Genomic DNA, 22,773 nt, shown 5'->3' on the forward strand with positions numbered 1-22,773 from the left:
ACATGTCCAGTACCTCCCAGTGAGAAGATACTCAGGGTAGACCCCAGACCCAGTTCCTTCCTCTTTCCCTCTCTACAACACGTTTTCAGTCTGGAAAAGAGTTCTGTGCAAGAATTTGTTTGTTTTGGTTTGTTTGTTTGGTTTTTGTTTGAGATGGAGTGTCACTCTGTCGCCCAGCCTGGAGTGCACTGGAGCGATCTCGGCTCACTGCAACCTCCGCCTCCCAGGTTCAAGCGATTCTCCTGCTTCAGCCTCCGGAGTAGCTAGGATTACAGGCACGCACCACCACACCCGGGTACTTTTTGTACTTTTAGTAGAGATGGGGTATCACCATGTTGGCCAGGCTGTGTGCAAGAACTGACGTTTTCACCTGTGGCTTGCTGAGTCCTGGTGCTGGTTGTGGGCCCATACTCGTTCACCCAGGGACACGCACTGCTGATGTGTGCCTGCACTCTGGGCCATCCTGGGCCCCCTTTGCTCAATGCAGGCCCCTCTTTCTGAAGTGCTTTTCTTGGGCTCACTCTCAATTCGTCAAGGCTCAGCTCAGGCCCACCTCCTGCAGGAATCCTCCCAGTCCCGGCTGTCTGAAGTCAGTGCCCTTGTCAGGAGACCTTGAACACTATTTAGTCCACTGCCTGGCCCTCCCAGGGGGCAAAGGTCTCCAGGGTGTGTGTGGACTTCCTCGGGGCTTGTTAGGGCTCATTCCCTGAGAGCAGGGAGGACATACTGAGCCTCCCTCGCGCCTACATTTGTTTACATACGATTTATACCACATACAACGTTTTAGGGCACTGCTGCATAAGTGTACATTTTCAATGTATTTTACTTATAAAGAAATAGAGCAGTAATAGGAATACATGCCCCCAAATGTAATTTTACTGACCAGATAAAAAAACATTTTTTTAATTGAAAATTAAGTAGCCGGGCCGGGCACGGTGGCTCAAGCCTGTAATCCCAGCACTTTGGGAGGCTGAGACGGGCGGATCACGAGGTCAGGAGATCGAGACCATCCTGGCTAACACGGTGAAACCCCGTCTCTACTAAAAAATGCAAAAAAAAAAAAAAACTAGGAGGCTGAGGCAGGAGAATGTCGTAAACCCAGGAGGCGGGGCTTGCAGTGAGCCGAGATCCGGCCACTGCACTCCAGCCTGGGAGACAGAGCGAGACTCCGTCTCAAAAAAAAAAAAAAAGAAAAAGAAAATTAAGTAGCCGGACGTGGTGGCGGGCGCCTGTAGTCCCAGCTATTCAGAAGTCTGAGACAGGAGAATTGCTTGAACCTGGGAGGCAGAGGTTGCAGTGAGTCGAGATCGCGCCACTGCACTCCCGCCTGGCGACAAAGCGAGACTCCATCTCAATAAATAAATAAATAAATAAATAAACAATAATTTTTTAAAAAAATTGAAGATAACTGTGGGCTGCTTGAGGACCTCTCTCCTTGCTCAGTCAGTCCCCACATGGGAGGTGTAGGAGACCCCCCGTTCTTGGCCTGCAGGCTGCCCCTTCTCCATTTAGCTGCAGGGTACCACAGCCAGCCTCTGATTGCCAGTGGCCCCAGCCCCTCCATCCACACCGACCTCACAGCAAACCCTCCGTGGCCACAGCCTGCCCCGGCCGCTCATGTCGGAAAGGTGATCAGTGTCCATGAAGAAGAGGCCGGGGACTGTGGATGTCATACCGCTAACCATTAGTGACCTGCATAAGAGCAGACAGGAGCTGGCAGGCAGGCCCCTGGGCCAGGCGTGGCTCCCAGCCATAAATACAGGCTGTAGTTCTGCCGGGAAGAGGGAGGGGACAGACAAGCCTGGGCAGAGACCCAGAGGGGACCGGGACACCCGAGCCTCCATGCAGTTCTGTCCACAGCTTGGGAGGAGAGGTGGGCAGGTCTGCGTGCAGGAGACGGGCCTCGGCCCACAGAGCTGCAATCTGATCCCGTCTGCTCCCTCTCCAGTTCTATAAATAGAACCCCCAGGGAACCAGGGCCCAGACAGGATTAGTCACACCCTCACCTCAGGCTGCAGGGACAGGCCTCTGGGACTTCCAGGACATGTACCACCTGTCCTGCCCCCAACCCACACCAGCCTTCAGCAGGAGGGTTCATGCTGAGCATCAGGAGGGGGAGAAGAATTGAATGTGGCCACTGTCCATGAAGAAGTTAGAGAAGAGTACACACAGCACACGTGCGCGCGCACACACACACACACACAAGATTAGGAAACACAAGTGCACATACAACCAGTCAGAAAAGAGCTCTGAGCTTTTACACATATTAACTCATTTCATCTTCAAACAGCCTTTAGAGAGGTATAATTAGCATTCCCGTTTTAAAGGTGAGGGAACTAAGGCACAGAGAAGCTATGTAATTTGCCCAAAGGCACCCAGCTACTGAATGACGTTTGAGGCCCTGATTTCTCCCCAGGCCTTTAACCACCTGCCTGACTCCTCCCAGCCAAGTGGCTCTGTTCCTGCATCAGAAAGGTCAAGAAAGAGGCCGCCTAGGGAGCAAGACAAGGCGGCATTACAACTTGGCGATTTCCTGTTGCAGACTGCATTTGGGTGGCAAGAGAAGCTTTGGAGGTGCTTAACGTTTAGTTTGTGTTTATCCTACAGCTGAAAAGCAGGGCCCCTTAGAACCATGTCTAGGACTTTTCATAGCTCCCTAGACTGCTGGGGCTGAAAGGGGCTTAGAGCTGAGCTGGTGCAGCAGCTCCTGTTAGAGAAGCCACTCAGAGAGGCCCAGGGACCTCCTATGTCCCAGCGCCAGTTAGAGGCAGAGCTGGGACCAGCTCTCCTCGGCTGCGGCAGCCTCCATATCAGCTCCCTGGAAGGTTCTGAGCAACACCCTCAAGGCCCAGCCCCGGCAATCCCTTCCCACCTGTGATTAGCTTTGGGGTTCAACAAAGACAGGACTCAAAATCTGGATCTGCTCGCCTTGCTTTACTTTGGGCTGGTTCAGTCTCCTTTCGAGGTAAATCATTTGAGGTTTTTCAGGGATCCTCAGATGCATATCTGAGTGAAGCCGCCCTGGCTTCTCCTTCAGCTGCGCCCTGGGCAAGAGCCCGGGCCATACCCGTGCCATGCCTGAGCTCTGTCTCTAGCTGCCCCATGTCCAGTCGGCGGCGGCGGGTCTTATTCAAGCCCCTTTTCCCCCCAGCACACACTAACTTGTGAGTCCTCGGGGCGGGCACCGCTTCTCACTCATCTTCATATGCTTAGGAGTGTTCAGCACAAAGTCACTCAGGAGATGGGAGGGAGGGGAGACAGAGAGGGCAGAGATAGAGGAGAGGCTTCTGTCTAGAGGGGTCCTACTTAGGATCAACCAAATCATTAGCAAATGTTGGAAAGATGGTCCAGAGGCCTCAGGGTGGCTACTTTTCCTCCCCATCAGGGCAAAACTCCCCGGGACTTGTGTCTCCCTGTGGTTGGGGACGGGCCTGGGTATATCTGTCCCAGCCTTGACTGACCACAAGGGGAGCCTTGGCCCTCCCGATTGCAGGAGAAGAGGGATTTGAATTCACCTTGGCCCAAATCACAGATGCTGGCCTGTGAGCCCTGAGGCCATCTGCAAGGCCCTTGGGCTGACATAACTGTCACCCAGCTCTTCATCCTCCTTCCCTGGGGTCGAAGGGGTGCCGGCAGGGTCTTCTGCCCTCCCTCCGCTTGGGCCCTGCTGCTGGCATGGAGCTTCGTTTCTGTTGGCAGCCAGTGTTTGCTTAGTGATTACTGAACGCCATTTGCCAGGTGCTTATTATGTGCCCAGCACTGTTCTAAGTGCTTTGCACAATTTACCTATTTACTCCTACAACCTGCCCATAAGGGAAGTGCTGCGATGGTCTCCCTTTTATAGCTGAGAAAACTGAGGCACAGACAGGCCCACGGTCACACAGTTCAAATGCAGCAGAGTCAGGACCAGAATCCAGGTGGACTGGCTCCAGAGCCCGGCTCCTGGACCCGGCAGCCTTGTGGGCCTGGTGCAGACCCGCCTGCCATGGACTCACTATAAGATGGGTCAGGAGGCCCGTTGTCACCTACAACATGTAGCTTACCACCCAGGAAACGCTCCCAGAACCAGGCAGAAACAGCATCTCCTATTCTCGGGGTGGCTGTGCCCAGCGTGTGTGGGGTGGGGGTCTTGGCGGGTGCCTGCATGTCTGTGCAGGTGTGCCACCCCCATCTGTGGACTCGGGAAGCACGATCCCCACAAAAGCAACCCCTCAGTGTCTCAGCTCAGCCAATCCCTGCTATCCTGTGACAGGCAGGGCTGTGTTTGAAAACCACGTTAAAGATGCGCAAGAGGCTAAGGGAGTTTCCCACGCTGGCAGAGGCAGGACGGGAACACACGTCCCCTGACTCTTGACACTGAGAAGGCACCTCCTTCCACCTGGCCTCTCGTCCCAGCCAGTGTGGACCCAGCTCTGCAGCAATCTGGGACATCTCTGGAAAGCTCGATGTTCCCTGTCTGGGCAGTAAGACGGAGTGAAGCTCTGACTGCCGAGGCAGACAGAGCTGCCTCCTGCTCTTCCTCCCCTCCATTATTTGTGCTGCCTGAAATAAGTTCCTGAGCCTCCCTGAGCCTCAGTTCCCTCCTCTGTAAAGTGGGAATGATAACTGAATCTACCTGCTGGGGTTCTTGTGAGGACCAGAGGCCCGTCACCCGAGGGAAGGCCCGACAGCAGCCATGGGTGTAGGGTAGGCATTCCATTAACAAGAGCTGCTGCTGCTGTCTTATAAAAGGAACGACCACAGTTTCGAAAACCTCTTAAGATTGCATTATTTGTCATCTGAGAGCAGAGATTGTGATCTCCATTGACAAAGATGGAAGCTGGGGCCCAGGGAGGCACACACACAGCTGTTTCATAGCAGAGCCGGGCCCAGCCTCCTGGTCCCCCTGCCCCATCTTTGTGTCAGTCCCTGGACCCACTCCGCACCTGGTCAGGTGTCCAGAGGTTCCAGGAGAGGGTTGTGGAAAAGTGGGACGAGGCAGACACCTATGCAGGGTGTTGAAAGTCGCCCCAACTGCTCTGCTACCTCAGGGCAGGGGTTCTTAAGCCCTGTGGAACTGTAGGCTAGTGAAGCTTGTGGACTTCTGCTCAGAATAATGTTCTTACATGCACCAAATAAAATAGCCTAGGGTTACAGAGGAAACATATTACATGGAAACACGGTGAAAATATTTTTTAAAAAAGACTACAGTAGCATTATGCATGCTTCTTTATTAGCACATTAAATAACAAGCTCTAGTGGTAGATCTAATGTCCACCATAATTTTATTTTTACTTTATTTTATTATTATTATTATTTTGAGACAGCCTTGCTCTGTCACCCAAGCTGGAGTTCAGTGGTGTCATCACTTCAGTCTTCAACTCTTGGGCTCAAGCGATCCTCCTGCCTCAGTGTCCTGAGTAGCTGGGACTACAGGCATGTGCCACTGTGCCTGGCTAATTTTTATTATTATTACTATTTCAGAGATGGGACTTCCCTATGTGGCCCAGGCTGGCCTTGAACTCCTGACCTCAAGCCATTCTCCTGCCTTGGCCTCCTAAAGTGCTAAGATAACAGGTGTGAGTCACTGCACCTGGCTAGCATAGTTTTAAATTTGTGCTTAATTTAAATAGTATCAGGATAAATTATTTACAGGTAAATTTATGATATAATCTTGGCCAGTGTTAATGAAAAATCATGTTGCCTACTTCATACTTAAAGGAAATAGCAAATTTTAGTTAGAAGTTGGTGACAATTAATATATAATAATTTTTCCCATCCAAGTTTACTGTAGACTGCTGGCCCGAGTCCAGGGTTTCCTCCACATCCACTCATATCTTGGGCTCAGCAAAGAAGATCACAGGGCACCCACCCTATCTTAGGGGCCCGTTCACATGTCTCTCCAGTCCTGCCCTCAGAGATCAGGGCTTGGTGTTCATTCATTCATTCACTCAGCAAACACTGAGCACTGCCTCTGTGCCAGACTATGATACACAGTGAGATCCAAGGTCAGAGGAGATGAGGTCCTGCCCTCAAGCTGTTCACTATCCTTCAGGGAGAGCATAAGAAGAACTGCTCCAAGATGCAAAATGTAGACAGGTATAGGGACATGCTCACCCTTCCTGGTCATCAAACACCCAGCGATGGTGAGGTTGGGATTAGATGGTCACTGTCCATTGTATCATCCTTTTGAAAAGAAGTATGGCACTGCATCACATTGGTCATGGAAATTCCAGAATCCCCTATCCCAGCACTCTCACTTTGCCAGCCTTTCCCCGAGGAAATGATTCAGCAGGAGGGACAAAGGGTGGAGGGCAGAAGTCCTCCCTGCTCTTCCTGAGTCTGTGCTCTCCCCAGGGAAGGGGCTGTGTTGTGCTCAGCTCGTTCCCCTGGTGCTGACATGTGGTAGCACTCGGTGAACACCTGCTGGGTGAATATCTGACTGCCGTGTAGTTACGATGTGTAAGAGGAGGGAGGTGGCAGAAGGGGCAGTCCAGGAGCCCTCCACTGACCAGGTTCCTGACGTCTCTTGCAGCCACCAAAATGTCAGGAGAGATGGACAAGCCACTGATCAGCCTCCACCTGGTGGACAGCGATAGCAGCCTTGCCAAGGTCCCCGATGAGGCCCCCAAAGTGGGCATCCTGGGTAGCGGGGACTTTGCCCGCTCCCTGGCCACACGCCTGGTGGGCTCTGGCTTCAAAGTGGTGGTGGGGAGCCGCAACCCCAAACGCACAGCCGGGCTGTTCCCCTCAGCGGCCCAAGTGACTTTCCAGGAGGAGGCAGTGAGCTCCCCAGAGGTCATCTTTGTGGCTGTGTTCCGGGAGCACTACGCTTCACTGTGCAGTCTCAGTGAGCAGCTGGTTGGCAAGATCCTGGTGGATGTGAGCAACCCTACAGAGCAAGAGCACCTTCAGCATCGTGAGTCCAATGCTGAGTACCTGGCCTCCCTCTTCCCCACCTGCACAGTGGTCAAGGCCTTCAATGTCATCTCCGCCTGGACCCTGCAGGCTGGCCCGAGGGATGGTAATAGGCAGGTAGGTTCTGGGGGAGTAATAGCCATCGTAACAATAAATATAAATGGCAGGCCGGGCGCGGTAGCTCAAGCCTGTAATCCCAGCACTTTGGGAGGCCGAGACGGGCGGATCACGAGGTCAGGAGATCGAGACCATCCTGGCGAACACGGTGAAACCCGTCTCTACTAAAAAATACAAAAACCTAGCCGGGCGAGGTGGCGGGCGCCTGTAGTCCCAGCTACTCGGGAGGCTGAGGCAGGAGAATGGCGTAAACCCGGGAGGTGGAGCTTGCAGTGAGCTGAGATCCGGGCCACTGCACTCCAGCCCGGGCGACAGAGCAAGACTCCTTCTCAAAAAAAAAAATAAAAATAAAAATAAAAAATAAATGGCTAATTTTCATTGAGTGCTGCCAGCATGCCATGCTCTTTTATTTTTGGTATATTATCATAGCTAATCCTGCATCACTGCAAAATTCCATTTTACAGAACAGGAAATTGAGGCTCAAAGATATTAATGATCTTACTCAAAATCCCATAGCTGGTAAGTTGGGATTTGAACCCAGTTCCTATGGATCTGAAACCCATGTTCTGTCTGCTATGGTAACTGGCTTTCCTAGAGGGCAAGGAGGAAAAGTTTGATGACTTTTTGCTATTTGGAGCCAAGAAGGAGAGAGACTTGGCTTTTAGAATTGGACTTATAAGGAGGAAAGTAACACACTTATGTATCAGGCCCCGAGATAAGGCAGGCATGTCTCAAACCTTTTCTTATTTATTCTAAGGGCTTCCAAGAACTGATTTCTCAGAAAAGTCAACAGCGAGTTTTTCTGGGGCTAGATAATGGCTCCATGGAATAGCTGGAGCTGCATACATTTCTTGCCACAAGGTGTTCTTACCAAGACAAGGTGGTTTTTAATGCCACCTTGGTTTTTAATGCATTTTCTTGGCGAAAGAATGCCAGACTCCATGTGTGTGAGTCCAGCCCAGGTACCAGGCTCTGTAGGACAGTTTCAAGGTGCCCAGCTATACCTGACTATAGCACCGTAAATGCAGGCTGCATCACAGGACTCCCAGGTGTGGACCAGGAGGAACAGTAGGGAGCGTTGGGTGCAGGGCCTAGAGGGAACAGAGCAAGCAGGCTGGCTGGAGAAGACTCGGAGGAGGGCTTTGACGTGGGCCCACCTCATGCTGTCAGGCTCAGGGAGCAGGGAGTGCATTCCAGTCTGAGAGAACAATTTGAAAAGGCACAGAGATAAGAAACAATGCTCCTAGACCTCAGTTTTCTCATCTGAAAAACGAAGACAATAGTACCTACCTGTGGGTTCATGGCAAGGCTGAGAGATCATATATGTAAAGCTCAGCACAGAGTAGGTGTTCAGTCTGTGTTTTGAAACTAGACTGACCAATGCAGTGTCAACAAGGCCCACGGGGTGCTTTGGCATCTGAGGACTCCAATGTGCCTGCAGGGGGACCTCGTGGGTCAGAGCAGTGGGCTTCAAGGCAGAGAAGGCAGGCTGGAGCTGGCTCGTGGAAGACCTCATGTGCTGACTGAGGGCCCTACTGAGCCGTGAGACATCATCAAGGGGGGCGATTCTGAACTGAGGGATGGAGCTGCAGCCACCGCTGCCCATCCTGCACCATATGCAAAACTCTTCTGCTGAGCGGCTCCCAGGGCAGGCCATAGCCTTGGCGACAGCCATGTCAGGGGCCCATGGGGACAGCCTGGATGAGCATTTTGCTTGTGGCTGCTGATGTCCATGAGCTGGGCAAGGAGCTTACTGTTCGCAGCTTCTCTCCTTGAGTAGTTGGCCTGGCTGGGCAGCTGGGCCAGAGGCTGGGAGGCCTTGGCACCAAAGACCCATGGCCTGGGAGCTAGAGTCCCATTAGCTCCCACCTGTACCATTGACTGGCAGCTCACTTGGACAAGTCCCTGCCCCTCTGGCCCTCAGTTTCCTCATCTGCTCAGTGAGGCCTTGCCCACTCCTGCGGCCTGTGACCCCGTCTGATTGCCCCACTTTTCCTCCCACAGGTGCCCATCTGCAGTGACCAGCCGGAAGCCAAGCGTGCTGTCTCGGAGATGGCGCTCGCCATGGGCTTCATGCCCGTGGACATGGGATCCCTGGCATCAGCCCGGGAAGTGGAGGCCATGCCCCTGCGCCTCCTCCCGGCCTGGAAGGTGCCCACCCTGCTGGCCCTGGGGCTCTTCGTCTGCTTCTATGCCTACAACTTCGTCCGGGACGTGCTGCAGCCCTACATGCAGGAGAGCCAGAACAAGTTCTTCAAGCTGCCCGTGTCCGTGGTCAACACCACACTGCCATGTGTGGCCTATGTGCTGCTGTCGCTAGTGTACTTGCCTGGCGTGCTGGCGGCTGCCCTGCAGCTGCAGCGCGGCACCAAGTACCAGCGCTTCCCTGACTGGCTGGACCACTGGCTGCAGCACCGCAAGCAGATCGGGCTACTCAGCTTCTTCTGCGCCGCCCTGCACGCCCTCTACAGCTTCTGCTTGCCGCTGCGCCGCGCCCACCGCTACGACCTGGTCAACCTGGCAGTCAAGCAGGTACCCATCCCACGCCCTTCCTCCCTCTGGCAACTCAGCACATGCTTGTCCAGTGCCCCCCACCAACCAGGTGCAGCCGATACCCACAGGTGCAGCCTTACCAGGTGCCAGCTGCAGATTCTGTTCTCATGAGGCAGCACCCACATCCTCCTGCCCAAGATTTTGAGTCTCAGTGAACAAAGCAGATGAAAATTCCTGCCTCCATGGGTACATCCCAGTTGGGGCAGACTTCAACAAAATACAGCAGTGAATTATAGTGGGCGAAGGCGCAAACGAAAGCAGGGGTGGGTGGTGGGGGTGCAGTTTTGAAGATGGTCCGGGAGGCCTTGCAGAGTGAGTGCTATGTGAGCAGAGCTGGAAGGAGAGGAGAGGGGCCGGTGGCCCGCTGGGGTGGTGCTGCAGGCCACGGGGCATAGGCCTTGGGCAGAAGTGTGCCTGGTAGGTTGGAGGAGCAGCCAGGAGGCCCATGTGGCTGGAGCTGAACAAGGAGCGGGTGGCAGGCGAGGCCTGAGAGGAAGGGCTTCAGCCTTAGGCTCTGAATGAAATACGGAGCTGGTGAAGGTTTGAATTTAGGCGTTGATCTGCCTGACATTTTAAGTGGTTCTCTCTGGTTTTTGGCTGAGAACAGACTGTAGGAGGTCAGAAGCAGCTAGCTGCTGGGGCCAGCGAGGAGGCCGTGCATATGCCCAGATTTGAGGCAGTGGAGGCTGGAGGCAGTGGGAGCAGTGGAGGAGTAAGGAGATCCCGAAGGCACATGTGAAGCTGGAGTGCATGCAATTGCTGCTGGAATGGGCCCGGGGTTTTGTGGGGTGGTCAAGGATGACTCTGGGGTTTGGGTCTGAGCACCTGAAAGAGAGAGTTGCTGTCAGCTGAGATGCGGGAGGCTGCAGGAGTCAGCGTTCCAGGTTTGGGTTTGTTGTTGTTGTTCTTTGTTTTTTACTGGGGGTGGCATTAATCATTCATTTAGAAAATCCATATGGCACTTGGTTGCCAGCAGGATTCCTGGGAAGTGGAGGGCCTTCAGGCCACACCAGGTGGGGACCACCCAGGCATCAGCTGGCACCTGTGCCCACAGAAACAGGCCCCTGATGCTCCCTCCTGGCCCACAAGCTCACGGGGCCTGATTCTTAGTCCCAAGCTCACATCTTCAAGCAACACTGTCTTTCTTTATTTTCTCCAAATTAATTCCACCTCCAGTGCCCAGCCCTGGGTCTGGTTGGTACATAGGTCCTGCCCACTCCAGGACGCTAGTCACCCAACAGGGTTCAGCCCAGTTGCTCGTGGGACACTTCTCATCCACCCCTCATTCCAGCCTGGCAGCCCCTGCAGCTCCTGCTCCTGCTCAGGATGCAGGGACCTTGTTGAGGCTGGGCCCTCCCCTAAACACCTAGCACAGGACCATCCCCTCCGAGGATGGGGGATTGGCAGGACTGGGAAGCAGGGCTGGGCACCTCCTGAGAGCCACAGACCTCAGCCCCTACTTACTCTCAGGGTTGCTGCTTCTCTGCCAGCAGCTAGTCGACTGCCCTCAGCCTTCGCCACCCACAGATACCGGCATCATTGCATCTGTGGCTCAGACTTGCCTAAGACAAAGGAAGAATCCCAGACTTCAGGCAGAAAAGCCAGATGCTTGATGGAAATGCGAGGAAGGGAAGAAATCAGTCATGAACCCTTCACAAGAGCTCGCTGTGTTCCAGGAACCATTCTTTTTTTTTTTGTGAGACGGAGTCTCGCTCTGTCGCCCAGGCTGGAGTGCAGTGGCCGGATCTCAGCTCACTGCAAGCTCCGCCTCCCGGGTTTACACCATTCTCCTGCCTCAGCCTCCCAAGTAGCTGGGACTACAAGCGCCCGCCACCTCACCCGGCTAGTTTTTTTATTTTTTTAGTAGAGACGGGGTTTCACCGTGTTAGCCAGGATGGTCTCGATCTCCTGACCTCGTGATCCACCCGTCTCGGCCTCCCAAAGTGCTGGGATTACAGGCTTGAGCCACCGCGCCCAGCCCCAGGAACCATTCTAAGAGCTTCATACACCACTGTGAATTCATTTAACCCCATCTAATCCCTGTAGGCCAACTGCTATTCTATCCTTATTTCATAGATGAGAAATCTGAGGCACAGAGGGGTTAAGTAACTTGACCAAAGTCACACAGCCAGTAAGTAGCAGAGCTGGGATTCAGATCCAGCTATTTTCCAGATCCATGCTTATACCCACGCTGCTTTCTACAGGGAAACCAAAGTAACAATTGAGTAAATTATTTCAGAACTAGGTCATTGACTCACTCATTCACTGAGCACCTACTCTGCCAGGCCCTGGGGCCACAGAAAGGAGTCAGAAAGACACAGACCATCTGGCTCCTTGCCTCAGCTGGTGTGGAGCAGTGGGGAGGCCTGAAGGCCAGAGCCTGGACTCATGCTCTCCAGTGTCGCCGACTGGAACAAAGATCTTGACCTTGAGCAAGTTACCAGCCCTCTTTTGTCCTCGGGGCCCTGATGGGTAGACCAAGCTCTCTCCTAGTGCTAATGTTTTTGATGCTCTTTGATGATATTTTCTAACTGACTTCCACACAGCGCCAGCCCCGTGGCGGGAGGCTCTGCGGGGCTCCTTGGGGACTAGTACAATGTTGCTGCCCAGGAGGGGACAGATCTGCGTAGAAGAGCCCACTCCCTCTCCCCTGAGCTGGCAGGTATTTCCAGCAGCAGTGGGAAAGACGGTGACGGTGCCCACTATCCCCCACAGCAAAAGACACACCACTGCTCCCTCCCTCCCCTGCCACCCTCCAACTGCCTTTGTCTAAATTCTCTGCCCTGCCAAGGCTCTCCCTGATATTCCGTTAACCCAATTCTGCCCTGATGCAAATACCAGGGCACAGAGGGGCGCATGCAAGGTAATTTTCCCTGCGTCCCAAAACTCTTTAGGGCTGCAGGCCCTGGTGAGGTTGCCAGGCAACCATCCCTCCCGCAGGACGAGATCAGTCAGAGACACCCAAGGCCTCTCACGCAAAAGGGGCTTAAACTTGTTCTGCAGAGTTCTTAAGGGCAAAACCAGGGCTGATGTGGGTATGTCGGGTGGAGGGTCAGAGGGAGGCAGGGCCTTGACACACAGCAGCCCAGATGTGGGGAGGTGCCCAAGCAGATTCTGGACGGTCCGCGGTAAGCCATGCCCGTGGTTCCGGGCCTGGGCACCTGAGGCTGTTCTGCCTTCAGCCCCAAACAGCGGGGCCTCTGGGCAGCTCAGGCCTGATGTGTGGCTTCTGCTGCCAGCCCGTAGGCATCTCACCACAGGGTCCCCACACATCCACTCACCACCCCAACTGCCCACGGGGCCCTTGGGTCAAGGGAGCACATTAGTCCAGGCACAAGAAACTCCTCCAAGATTTCCTTACAGCCCTGACTCTGCAGATTAGGAGGCAAAGCTGTATCCCAGCTGTAGGGAAAACCTTTGAGACCATGTTTATAGACTGTATTATTACCAACAATAACTGATATTTGTACAGGGCATTTGGTTTTGCTTGTGTATTTTCCTGGAAATACACATTTCAAGATCAAAATCAAAGGTCAAGACCAAAGAAATGTTTGGGCTGCACACTGTTCTCCTATTACCTTCACCCCAAGCTACATCTGCACATGGCTGGCACAGGATGGTCGGTCTGAAACTCTCATCTGACCATGTCACTGCTGAAAAGGTTCAGTGATTCCAGTGTCCTTGGGATAATGGCAGAACCCTCACTATGCAGCTAGACTCCCTCCACAGCCTCATCTCCCCTTCTCCTGTGACGTATCAACACTTGGGTCCCATACTGTCCTCTAAATGGGCAGAGCCCATTCCTCTTGGCTTGGCACGCCCACCCTGGGACACCTTCACAGCCTGCAAACTCCTATTCCTCCTTCAAAACCCTACCTCTGTTAAGCTCCCCCAGCCTCTCCCCTGACTTCCCCGTACCTGCCTCTGTCAATGGTTGTATTTTGTAAACACTATTATTTTTCTTACACACTGCTTCATACCCGACTCAGAGGTCCACGACTGGGTCTGCCACACCTTGGGGTCCATGCCTAACACAGAGTCCCAGTGCATGTTCATGGAGTGACTGATTTTTAAACTGGCCACCACAAAGCCAATACCAAGCATCTTTTTTTTTTTTTTTTTTTTGCTAACTTAAATTTATTTTATTTATTTATTTATTTATTATTAGTATACTTTAAGTTCTAAGGTACATGTGCATAACGTGCAGGTTTGTTACATATGTATACTTGTGCCATGTTGGTGTGCTGCACCCATCAACTCATCAGCACCCATCAACTCATCATTTACATCAGGTATAACTCCCAATGCCATCCCTCCACCCTCCCCTCTCCCCATAATAGGCTCTGGAGTGTGATGTTCCCCTTCCCGAGTCCAAGTGATCTCATTGTTCAGTTCCCACCTATGAGTGAGAACATGCGGTGTTTGGTTTTCTGTTCTTGCGATAGTTTGCTGAGAATGATGGTTTCCAGCTGCATCCATGTCCCTACAAAGGACACAAACTCATCCTTTTTTATGGCTGCATAGTATTCCATGGTGTATATGTGCCACATTTTCTTAATCCAGTCTGTCACAGATGGACATTTGGGTTGATTCCAAGTCTTTGCTATTGTGAATAATGCTGCAATAAACATACGTGTGCATGTGTCTTTATAGCAGCATGATTTATAATCCTGTGGGTATATACTCAGTAATGGGATGGCTGGGTCATATGGTACTTCTAGTTCTAGATCCTTGAGGAATCGCCATACTGTTTTCCATAATGGTTGAACTAGTTTACAATCCCAGCAACAGTGTAAAAGTGTTCCTATTTCTCCACATCCTCTCCAGCACCTGTTGTTTCCTGACTTTTTAATGACTGCCGTTCTAACTGGTGTGAGATGAATACCAGACACTCTTAAGAGGAGTGCACATAGAGCTTGGAGCAAGAACTAGCCTAACTGCTGTGTTGCCACTAAGAACAACAGCCATTTATTACATTAAGTGCCCACTGTGTGCCTGTCCCATGCTACTCATTCCACAAACGTAATGCTTTTAGTCCTGCAGTAACACAGCAAGATACAATGATGCTATGAGCCAGGAAAGGGAGTGCCCAGGGTCTCATGGCTGCCCACCAGTGGCAGAGTCAGCGTCAGAATCCAGGCCTGTGGTCTCTATGCCCCCCAGGTTGCCCTTCCACACCCTGCCACTCCCTCCTCCTCTGAGTCTGGCAGGCAGTGAGTCAGTACCACTCTCTTCCCATCCATCACCCGCTGTGAAGACACGGAGAGGGGCTAATGCTGCAGCCTCACTGGTCCTTCAGCGTCTGATCTGCAACCTAGAGGGAAATCCCACACCTGAATGCTGTCTTTCCATCTCTTGTTGATGACGACTCTCCTTCGCCTTCTCAAGGTGGCGAACGTGATCATCTCTAAACATAGAGACTTACTAGGCGAGCTGTTACACCTCCGTTCCAGTTAGCCATGTGCGCCACTGGTCAGTGGGGAGCTCTGAGCACAGCACTGTGGTTTAATAGGCTGGCCGAGAATCTCATGGACTCCTAAGGCTGGCGTAGGCTCAGTCCTCATGTGGCTCTTCGCCATCCACTGCTCCCTTGCCCACCTCATCCCTCCCTTCCCAGCGTCACTGCAGAGTAGAAATATTAGAGGAAAAAAACAAGACATTTTGCAAGCCAATGTGGTATATGTGTGTGTAATCATTGAAACTCTGACTTGTGACATTAACTGCCTGATCTTCCCGAGACGCAGAGAGGAATGACTAATGAAGCAGAGTTAAGGAACAAACAACTTCCAGCGAGGAGATGACTTACTCAATCCATGCTGCGAGATGTGAGTAAGACTTCTCTGGGCGGAGGTACGGAGGAGCCCTCTCTGCCCTCTGCATGCCTTTCCAGCTTATGGCGACTTCAACCACAGCAGGCACACAAGCAAAATCAAGAGAATTTCAGACATGACCTCATCCAAACCTCCCAGGTAGAGAAACTGAGGCCCAGAGATAGACCTGCTAGAGTCACATGCCACTGGTGGTCAGGACAAGAGGCTGGGTCCCCAGACTCCTGGTCCCTTAGTGGCTGAAAGTCACCAAAGTGAGCCAGGCCTGCCCTAAAACAGAACAGAGGCAATCATTTTTCACAAATTGCAGGAAAAGCACTCAATGGATGGCATTTTCTCTGTTTCTTTAAACTTTCTCTTATAAGCTGTACAACCATTTTGCTCAGCCCAGTGGATTCACTTTTAATATTTTATCTGGTAACTGAGCTCATGTTATTTTTTTTTTCCTGCTGAAATTGTTTCTCAAAAAACCTGTATGAGTCATTCTGTTTTGAGAGGCAGCTTATTAAAGTGTAGTCACATCTTCTAATGGAAATACTGTTCCTTGTTCTGCTGACATTATAGAATTAAAGTACCAGCATTTCACAGTGATTCGCAGAGAACACTTCGACTTCCAGGACCTCTGCTACCTGGTCTAGTTGCACCTTGCTAAAAGTTCTTCCTCATGAGGGCACTGTGCGAGTGAGTGTGGGCCGGGTTAGGAGGGGGCTCAGTGCCAAGGTGGGCAGAGAAGGGTCAGAAATCTCCAGGTTCATAGGGGCTCCCCAGTTTATGTGTCCTGGGGCTTGGTGGGGGCCCCAGATCTCCCGGAGGGCAGGGTGAAGGCAGTTATCTTTATTTTCTGTAGCCCAGGGCCTGGCACACAGTAGGTACTTCGTAAGTGCTCACTGAACTGCTTGGTGAATGGCCATCAGTCTCTCTTGCCTGGCAAAGTTGAGCCAAGGCTATGTGCCCCAGGCAGAAGTAGAGAACTGGGTAGGAAGACGGGAGGCTGAGAGCTTTGGGTCAGGGAGTGTTGGGGGCTCACTGTCTGCTTGTGTCTTTGTATGTCCTGAGTGTGAGCCAGTGACAGGGGCAGTGTGGGGGTCCAGGAAGACAGAGGGCTCAGGGTGAGACAGGCTGGGAAGGGAAGCAGCCAGTAGGGTGTGAGCTCATTGGCTGAGGGGACTCTGAGCTAGGAGAGCTCCTCTCTCCTGTCCTGGGATTCTGGGGCCAGAAAACCGTGAGACGGAGCCATGCTTAAGGGCTGGATTTCTGGTTGACTCCTTACTCTGCTGATGTGACTGTTCTGATTGGTTGCCCCGGGGCAGATGTGTGAAAGCCCCAGGAGCCCCAGTCATTGGCACCAGAGTGCGTGGGTCCTGGTCCCAGCTCTACATCTGTTAGCTGCATGTGACCTTGGGAAAGTGATTTCATCTTTGTGCCTCATTTCCTCCATCTCTGAAATGGGATAATAGTGATCTCTACTTTGTGGGATGGTTTTGAGGATTCGATGAGTTAGTGCCTGAGAAATGCTTATCACAGACCCGGGTAGTGTCAGGTGCAGTGTGAGTACCCCCCGTATCATCTTTCTCGTGTCCTTCATCATTGCCCTCCCAGGGCACCAGCCTTTGCCACAGCGTTCACGGTTTTCCTTCTTTTCCTTCTATCCATGTCAGGTCTTGGCCAACAAGAGCCACCTCTGGGTGGAGGAGGAGGTCTGGCGGATGGAGATCTACCTCTCCCTGGGAGTGCTGGCCCTTGGTACGCTGTCCCTGCTGGCCGTGACCTCACTGCCATCCATTGCAAACTCGCTCAACTGGAGGGAGTTCAGCTTCGTTCAGGTAAAGTAGTCTCTCGTCTGCCGGCAAGCTTCAGCGTTGCCCTGGCCCACCTCTCGTGAGTAAGTGTTCCACCTTCGAGAACTGCCTGGGCTCTGATCATCTGCACAGCAGGACCACTCAGTGAGACGCCAGGCCTGCCTGACCCAGAGGGCCCATCCAAGCCTTCTGATAGGGGCTGCCCGCTACAAACTTAACCTCCCAATACATGAGGAAGCCAGACACAGGCATGTGAAAAAATCACATTCCAGGACACTGAGCCCTGGGTCCACTGTTCTCAGCTTCTAGAATTCTTGAGCTTTCCAAACAAAATGGAATGACATGAAGTCATTGGACATTTTGCTGGTCTAGGTAGGAGTCAGTGGGCTAGGGAGTGAGCGAGCCTGGTCCACCACCCTCCACCCCTCGTCTCAGCCTGGCTCTGTTGTTCCCCTTAACCCCTTGATTCATGCAGCGTGGGTGGGAGACAAGCATTAGGACCCCAGTTTATAGGGGACGCGGCACAGCTTTTTCCCAAGGATGCCACTCCTACGAAACAATCCGGAAAAGGGAGGTCTGTCATCAGATGAATTTGAGAAAAGATTTACTTCCCCCGAAGAGATCACAATGCACTTTGGCACATCAAAGATTCTAATAACATCTACAACAAACAAACCTTTGTCAACCAGACTTATTGGAGCATTAGCACCCTCCCCCTCCTTTTTTCCAAATAACAGCTATCAGCACTCCACAAGCTGGGCACTGTGGCATGTGGCTGGGATCCCAGCTACTAACAGAGGCTGAGGTGGGAGAATTACTTGAGCTTGAGCGATCCTTCCAGGAGTCAGAAGTTCAAGTGTCCAGTCTGGACATCATAGCAAGACCTCGTCTCTAAAACAAACAAACAAACAAACTCCACAGAACATACTCTGGGAAATGCTGCTAGTGGCAAGTTTCTTTTTGCATTTGTTCATTCAACAAACATTTATTGAGCACTTACTGCAGGCCAGGCATCCTGCTAGGCCTGTGATGCAATAGAGAACAAGACAGGCAGAGCCATCTTTCTATGATAAAGGAAACGGAGGCGGGGACATTGTTTACATTTCTTTGGCATCTCCCACTGTTCTCCACACAGAATCTGCGGTCAGTGTTGGCGGATTAACTCCTCCCCTCCCTTGGGTGGGAGCTGACTAATGCTGTATCCTGCCATTGTATCAGGGCAGAGAACAGCCATCCTATCCACCCCCACTATCAACAGAAATCTGTGCAGGGAGGACGTGGTACAGGACTCAGGGACAGTGACAGCGTAATGCTCTTATGTAATCCAAATTAATCGCTCCTGACCAGGGATGCTTCACATCCATTGGAACAACACAGAGTTGTAGCCATGTATTTTTTAAAGTGTGTCTGCTTCTGAATCTCCCTGACTCTGCTCATCTCCGAAGGTCCCTGGAGGAGGGCTCAGGGCTGCCACATGCTAGCATACGAGAAGGGGAAGAATTTTATTTATCTGCCACTAATCCCCATGTGTCTCGCACCCAAATCTAGGATTTTCCTCTTCCCACCTGGAAGTATCTGGCGTGCATGGCTTATCCACAATTAAAACGGACTGCAGGCTGCTCCCCTCACCAGAAAGCTGCTCCCTTAAGCAGCCATAGATTACATGCCCTGGCTCTGGCTGCCAGAGAAAGCCCGTGGATTTGATTTTGTTAGCAAGAGCTGACTGAGACCCTAGCAGCTGCCTTCTACTTTACATATTAAAGCGTTGAAATACAAATAGGACAGTCCTTTTGCCACTGCAAGAGCGGGGTGGTGTTAGGTGGGTAGAAAGGCAGGATTTTACTTGTGGAAATCAATGCCTGCCTTCCATCCACAAAAACCAGATGTCAATATGGAGGAGGCACTGTCAGCGTCGCCTGGGAAGCCCGGGTTCCAGCTTTCCCTCTCCCTAATCCTGCTCTGTAAGTGTGGGCAGAGCATGTCTGCTCCAAGAGCCTCAGTTTACACCCCTGAGAAATGGAGTTAATGCCCTACAGGGATTTTATGAGCCACAGTAAGAGATTATGTGTGAAAGAAAAATAAAAAGCATGTTGCTGTTATTCTTAGGGTATCTGGCCACATTTCCATTATCCCTGACTAAGCTACCAGCCATCCGTTTCTGAGTTCAGTACGAGACAGTGAGATAAAGGCCAGGGAACTCCAACGCTGGGCCTAAAAGTGGTCCAGGTCAGTGTTTGCAAACTCACTGACCTGGGGGACACTCACTAGTGGATCATGCAATTGATTCCGTGGATCACAAGCAGCATTTAAAAAATGAAATAAAATAGAATGACAAAGAAAACAGTGAAGTGTTCTGCATGTTGTCAGGATACTTTCTCAGTTATGTGGATTTGCTAGTTATATTTGCAAATGTAGCATACCTCATTGTCTACCGGGCAGTAGAGGAAAACATGATTCTCACTGCGAGTCTCTGTCAAATAGGTTGAAGCCAGAGCACTCTTGGAGAAATAGATAACCCAGGCCTGCCTCCCATCCATGGACTCAGATGCTGAGGGATGGCTCTGGCAGTCTATTTTTGCAGCTCCCTGAGTGACTGATAGGTGCGCATGCCACGGTGTGTGGCAACTTCCAGTGCAGGGAACACAGACAGTGGAACCAGAAGACCTGAATTTCAGTCCCAAGACCCCCACTTACGTGCCCTGCATCACCAGACAAGTTTCCTAGGCTCTCAGAGCTTCTGCTGCTCGCTTGTGCCTGTGTCCACCCCATATGGTCATTGAGAGGATTTGAGCTGGACACGTTAAATGCAGGATGCATGCAGCCAACAGTGGCATGCTGGCTTTTAAGGTAAGCTGCAACCTTCTCCTTTAAAGTTAGCACGGCCAGTGAGAAGCTCCCTGAGCCCCATCACCCTCCCCTACACACATGTCCACAGCAGACACCACGCTATGGGGACAGCCGTGATTCTTGAGGAGCCGTGGCTGACCCCTAGATCTGTAATGCTTTTGTTACCGGAAAAGGGTCCCGATCCAGACCCCAAGAGAGGGTCCTCGGACCTCACGCGAGAAAGAATTCAGGGCCTGTCCATCGAGTAAAGTGAAAGCAAGTTTATTGAGAGAGGAAGGAATAAAAGCATGTCTACTCCATAGTCAGAGCAGCGGCGTGGCCGCCCAGCTGCTTACACTTATGGTTACTTCTTGATTATATGCTGAATGAGGGGTGGATTATTCATGAGTTTTCCGGGAAAGGGATGGCAATTCCCACAACTAAGGGTTCCTTACCTTTCTAGACCATATAGTGTAACTTCCTGACATTGCCGTGGCGTTTGTAAACTGTCATGGCGCTAGCGGGAGTGTCTTTTTTTGTTATTTTTTGTTTTTTTTTTTTGAGACGGAGTCTTGCTCCGTCACAGCCCGGGCTGGAGTGCAGTGTCCGGATCGCAGCTCACTGCAAGCCCCGCCTCCCGGGTACACGCCATTCTCCTGCCTCAGCCTCTGGAGTAGCTGCGACTACAGGCGCCCGCCACCTCGCCCGGCTAGTTTTTTTGTATTTTTTAGTAGAGACGGGGTTTCACCGTGTTAGCCAGGATGGTCTCAATCTCCCGACCTCGTGATCCGCCCGTCTCAGCCTCCCAAAGTGCTGGGATTACAGGCGTGAGCCACCGCGCCCGGCCTGCCGGAGTGTCTTTTAACATGCTAATGCATTACAACTAGTGCATAATGAGCCATGAGGATGACCAGAGGTCACTCTCGTTGCCACGTTGGTTTTGGTGCTTTTGGCTGGCTTCCTTACCCCAACCTGTTTTATCAGCAAGGTGTTTATGACCTGTCTCTTGAGCTGGCTTCCTATGTCATCCTGTGACTAGTCATGTTTAAGCTCCTGGGACTGCAGCCCGGTAGGTCTCAGCCTCATTTTACCCAGCCCCCATTCAAGGTGAAGTCGCTCTGGTTTGAACATCTCAGACGCTTTAGCTAAAAACCATGGAAACAATGTGTTGATTCCACAAAGAGGTGACTTGCGCTCACATTTATCCTTTTGTTCCCAAAGCTGTTTTCAAAGCTTTACATTTTATTTTGTGTTCCTTTGGGTAGTTTTTGTTATCGTGTTGGTTTGGTTTGGGTTGTGCTAACTGTTCCAATTCAGCCAGTTAAACATTATTAGATGTTAGACTGCCAAATACCCCAGTCAGAGCAGCTCAGCTCATCGGCACAGAAAAATCCGAGGGTTCAGCTTTCAGAACCTAAGTTCTCTCCCAGAGTTAGAGGAACTGCCTGTGACCTTGCCCATTCCAGCCACCTGCCTGAAATAATGACAAGACCAGCCTGACCCCAGCTTCGTGAGCGATTGTCCAAAGCCCCTTCGCGCCATAGTAATTGAGCACCAGCAGGAGCTGCAACGACCTGGCTGTTTCTTTTTGGCTAACAAGCTTACGTATAATAAAAATGGCCCTAGCTTGGGGATCTTATTAATTGCCTCATGACAATCCCTCTCCTTCTTTTGGGCTTCTTTGGGTTCCGGGATGTTTAAATTGTTCCCAAGGAGAGTTTCCGGGAAAGAAACTCTCTGGAATCCTGCAGGCTTCCCACTGGGACAGGAAAGTCAAAGGCCCTTTGTTATTGGCTGGCCTTCGGCTGTCGGCCCTTGCTATGAACCACTAGCCTGAGGCTGGAGCTTCCTGCTGTCTGCACCGTGGGATTTTGGATGGCACAAGCATGAGGATATATGAACAGGAGCAGCTGACTGCCACTGGTGGGCCTCGGAGCAGTGTCTCCACACTGTCCCTGTGCAGAGCCCAGAGTGTCCAGCAAAATTCATCCCTCTCCAGATCAGGGGCTGGGGACAGTGGCCCACACAGACCGAACACTGGAGCTACAAGGGCAGAGCTACTGGAGCCACAGTTGCCCGAGGGAGATGCGAAGACCTCACTGGGGCCACTAAGGCTGGCTTTCCAGGCCTGGACGGGCTCCCATTGCTGCCCCTTCTAGAAAAGCGCCACGACACAGAGGTGGGCGCCAAAAGGCTTTCAGTGGGGCTTTGTCTAAGGAACAGATAGGTCCAGGTCTTCCCCAGTCAAGTGACCTGAGCAGAGGGGCCCGTGTGGACTTTTCACCCTGAAGCTAGAAGGGTGTGGCGACGACAGTCTCCTAAATGAGTGGTTTAGTCCTGGCTGCCGATCAGCCTCATCTGCCGAACCTTAAAAAACAACAGATGCCCATGTCCCGCCCCAAACCAATTTAATCTGAATTTCTGGGAAGAGGGTTTGGGCACTAATATTTTACCCAAGCAAGCTCCCCGGGTGATTTTAATGTGTAGCAAGGTTTGAAACCTACAGTCTGATAGCCACAGACTGACAAACTCTCGGGGATAATCACCCGGCCATCTTAGCAACACCAGTAACTCCACAATGAGGAGGGGTGGGAGGGCCCACAGTTAATGAGGGCTGGGAACCTGGCTGGGGAACATCAGGGTGACTGACTTCAAGACTTATTCTTTTTTTTGAGATGGAATTTCACTTTTGTTGCCCAGGCTGGAGTGCAATGGCATGATTTTGGCTCACCACAACCTCTGCCTCCCGGGTT

General features: G+C 51.9%; 1 protein-coding gene across 2 annotated transcripts in view; it reads left to right on the forward strand.

The window, feature by feature from the left end:
- The window catches only part of STEAP3 (STEAP family member 3, metalloreductase), a 37,018-nt gene that overhangs the window by 8,991 nt on the left and 5,254 nt on the right, over positions 1–22,773 (forward strand). Inside the window, exons 1-4 of one of the 2 annotated variants that reach the window (XM_011941612.1) lie at positions 176–295; positions 6,515–7,014; positions 9,019–9,546; positions 17,054–17,218. In XM_011941612.1, the coding sequence (XP_011797002.1) occupies positions 6,523–7,014; positions 9,019–9,546; positions 17,054–17,218 (1,185 nt within the window). In that variant the 5' untranslated portion in view covers positions 176–295; positions 6,515–6,522. Of the gene's footprint in view, positions 1–175; positions 296–6,514; positions 7,015–9,018; positions 9,547–17,053; positions 17,219–22,773 lie in introns of those variants that run through there. The other variant, XM_011941611.1, reaches the window with a different exon arrangement.

Source organism: Colobus angolensis, unplaced genomic scaffold (assembly GCF_000951035.1).
Source record: "Colobus angolensis palliatus isolate OR3802 unplaced genomic scaffold, Cang.pa_1.0 Scaffold20, whole genome shotgun sequence".
NCBI lineage: Eukaryota > Metazoa > Chordata > Mammalia > Primates > Cercopithecidae > Colobus > Colobus angolensis.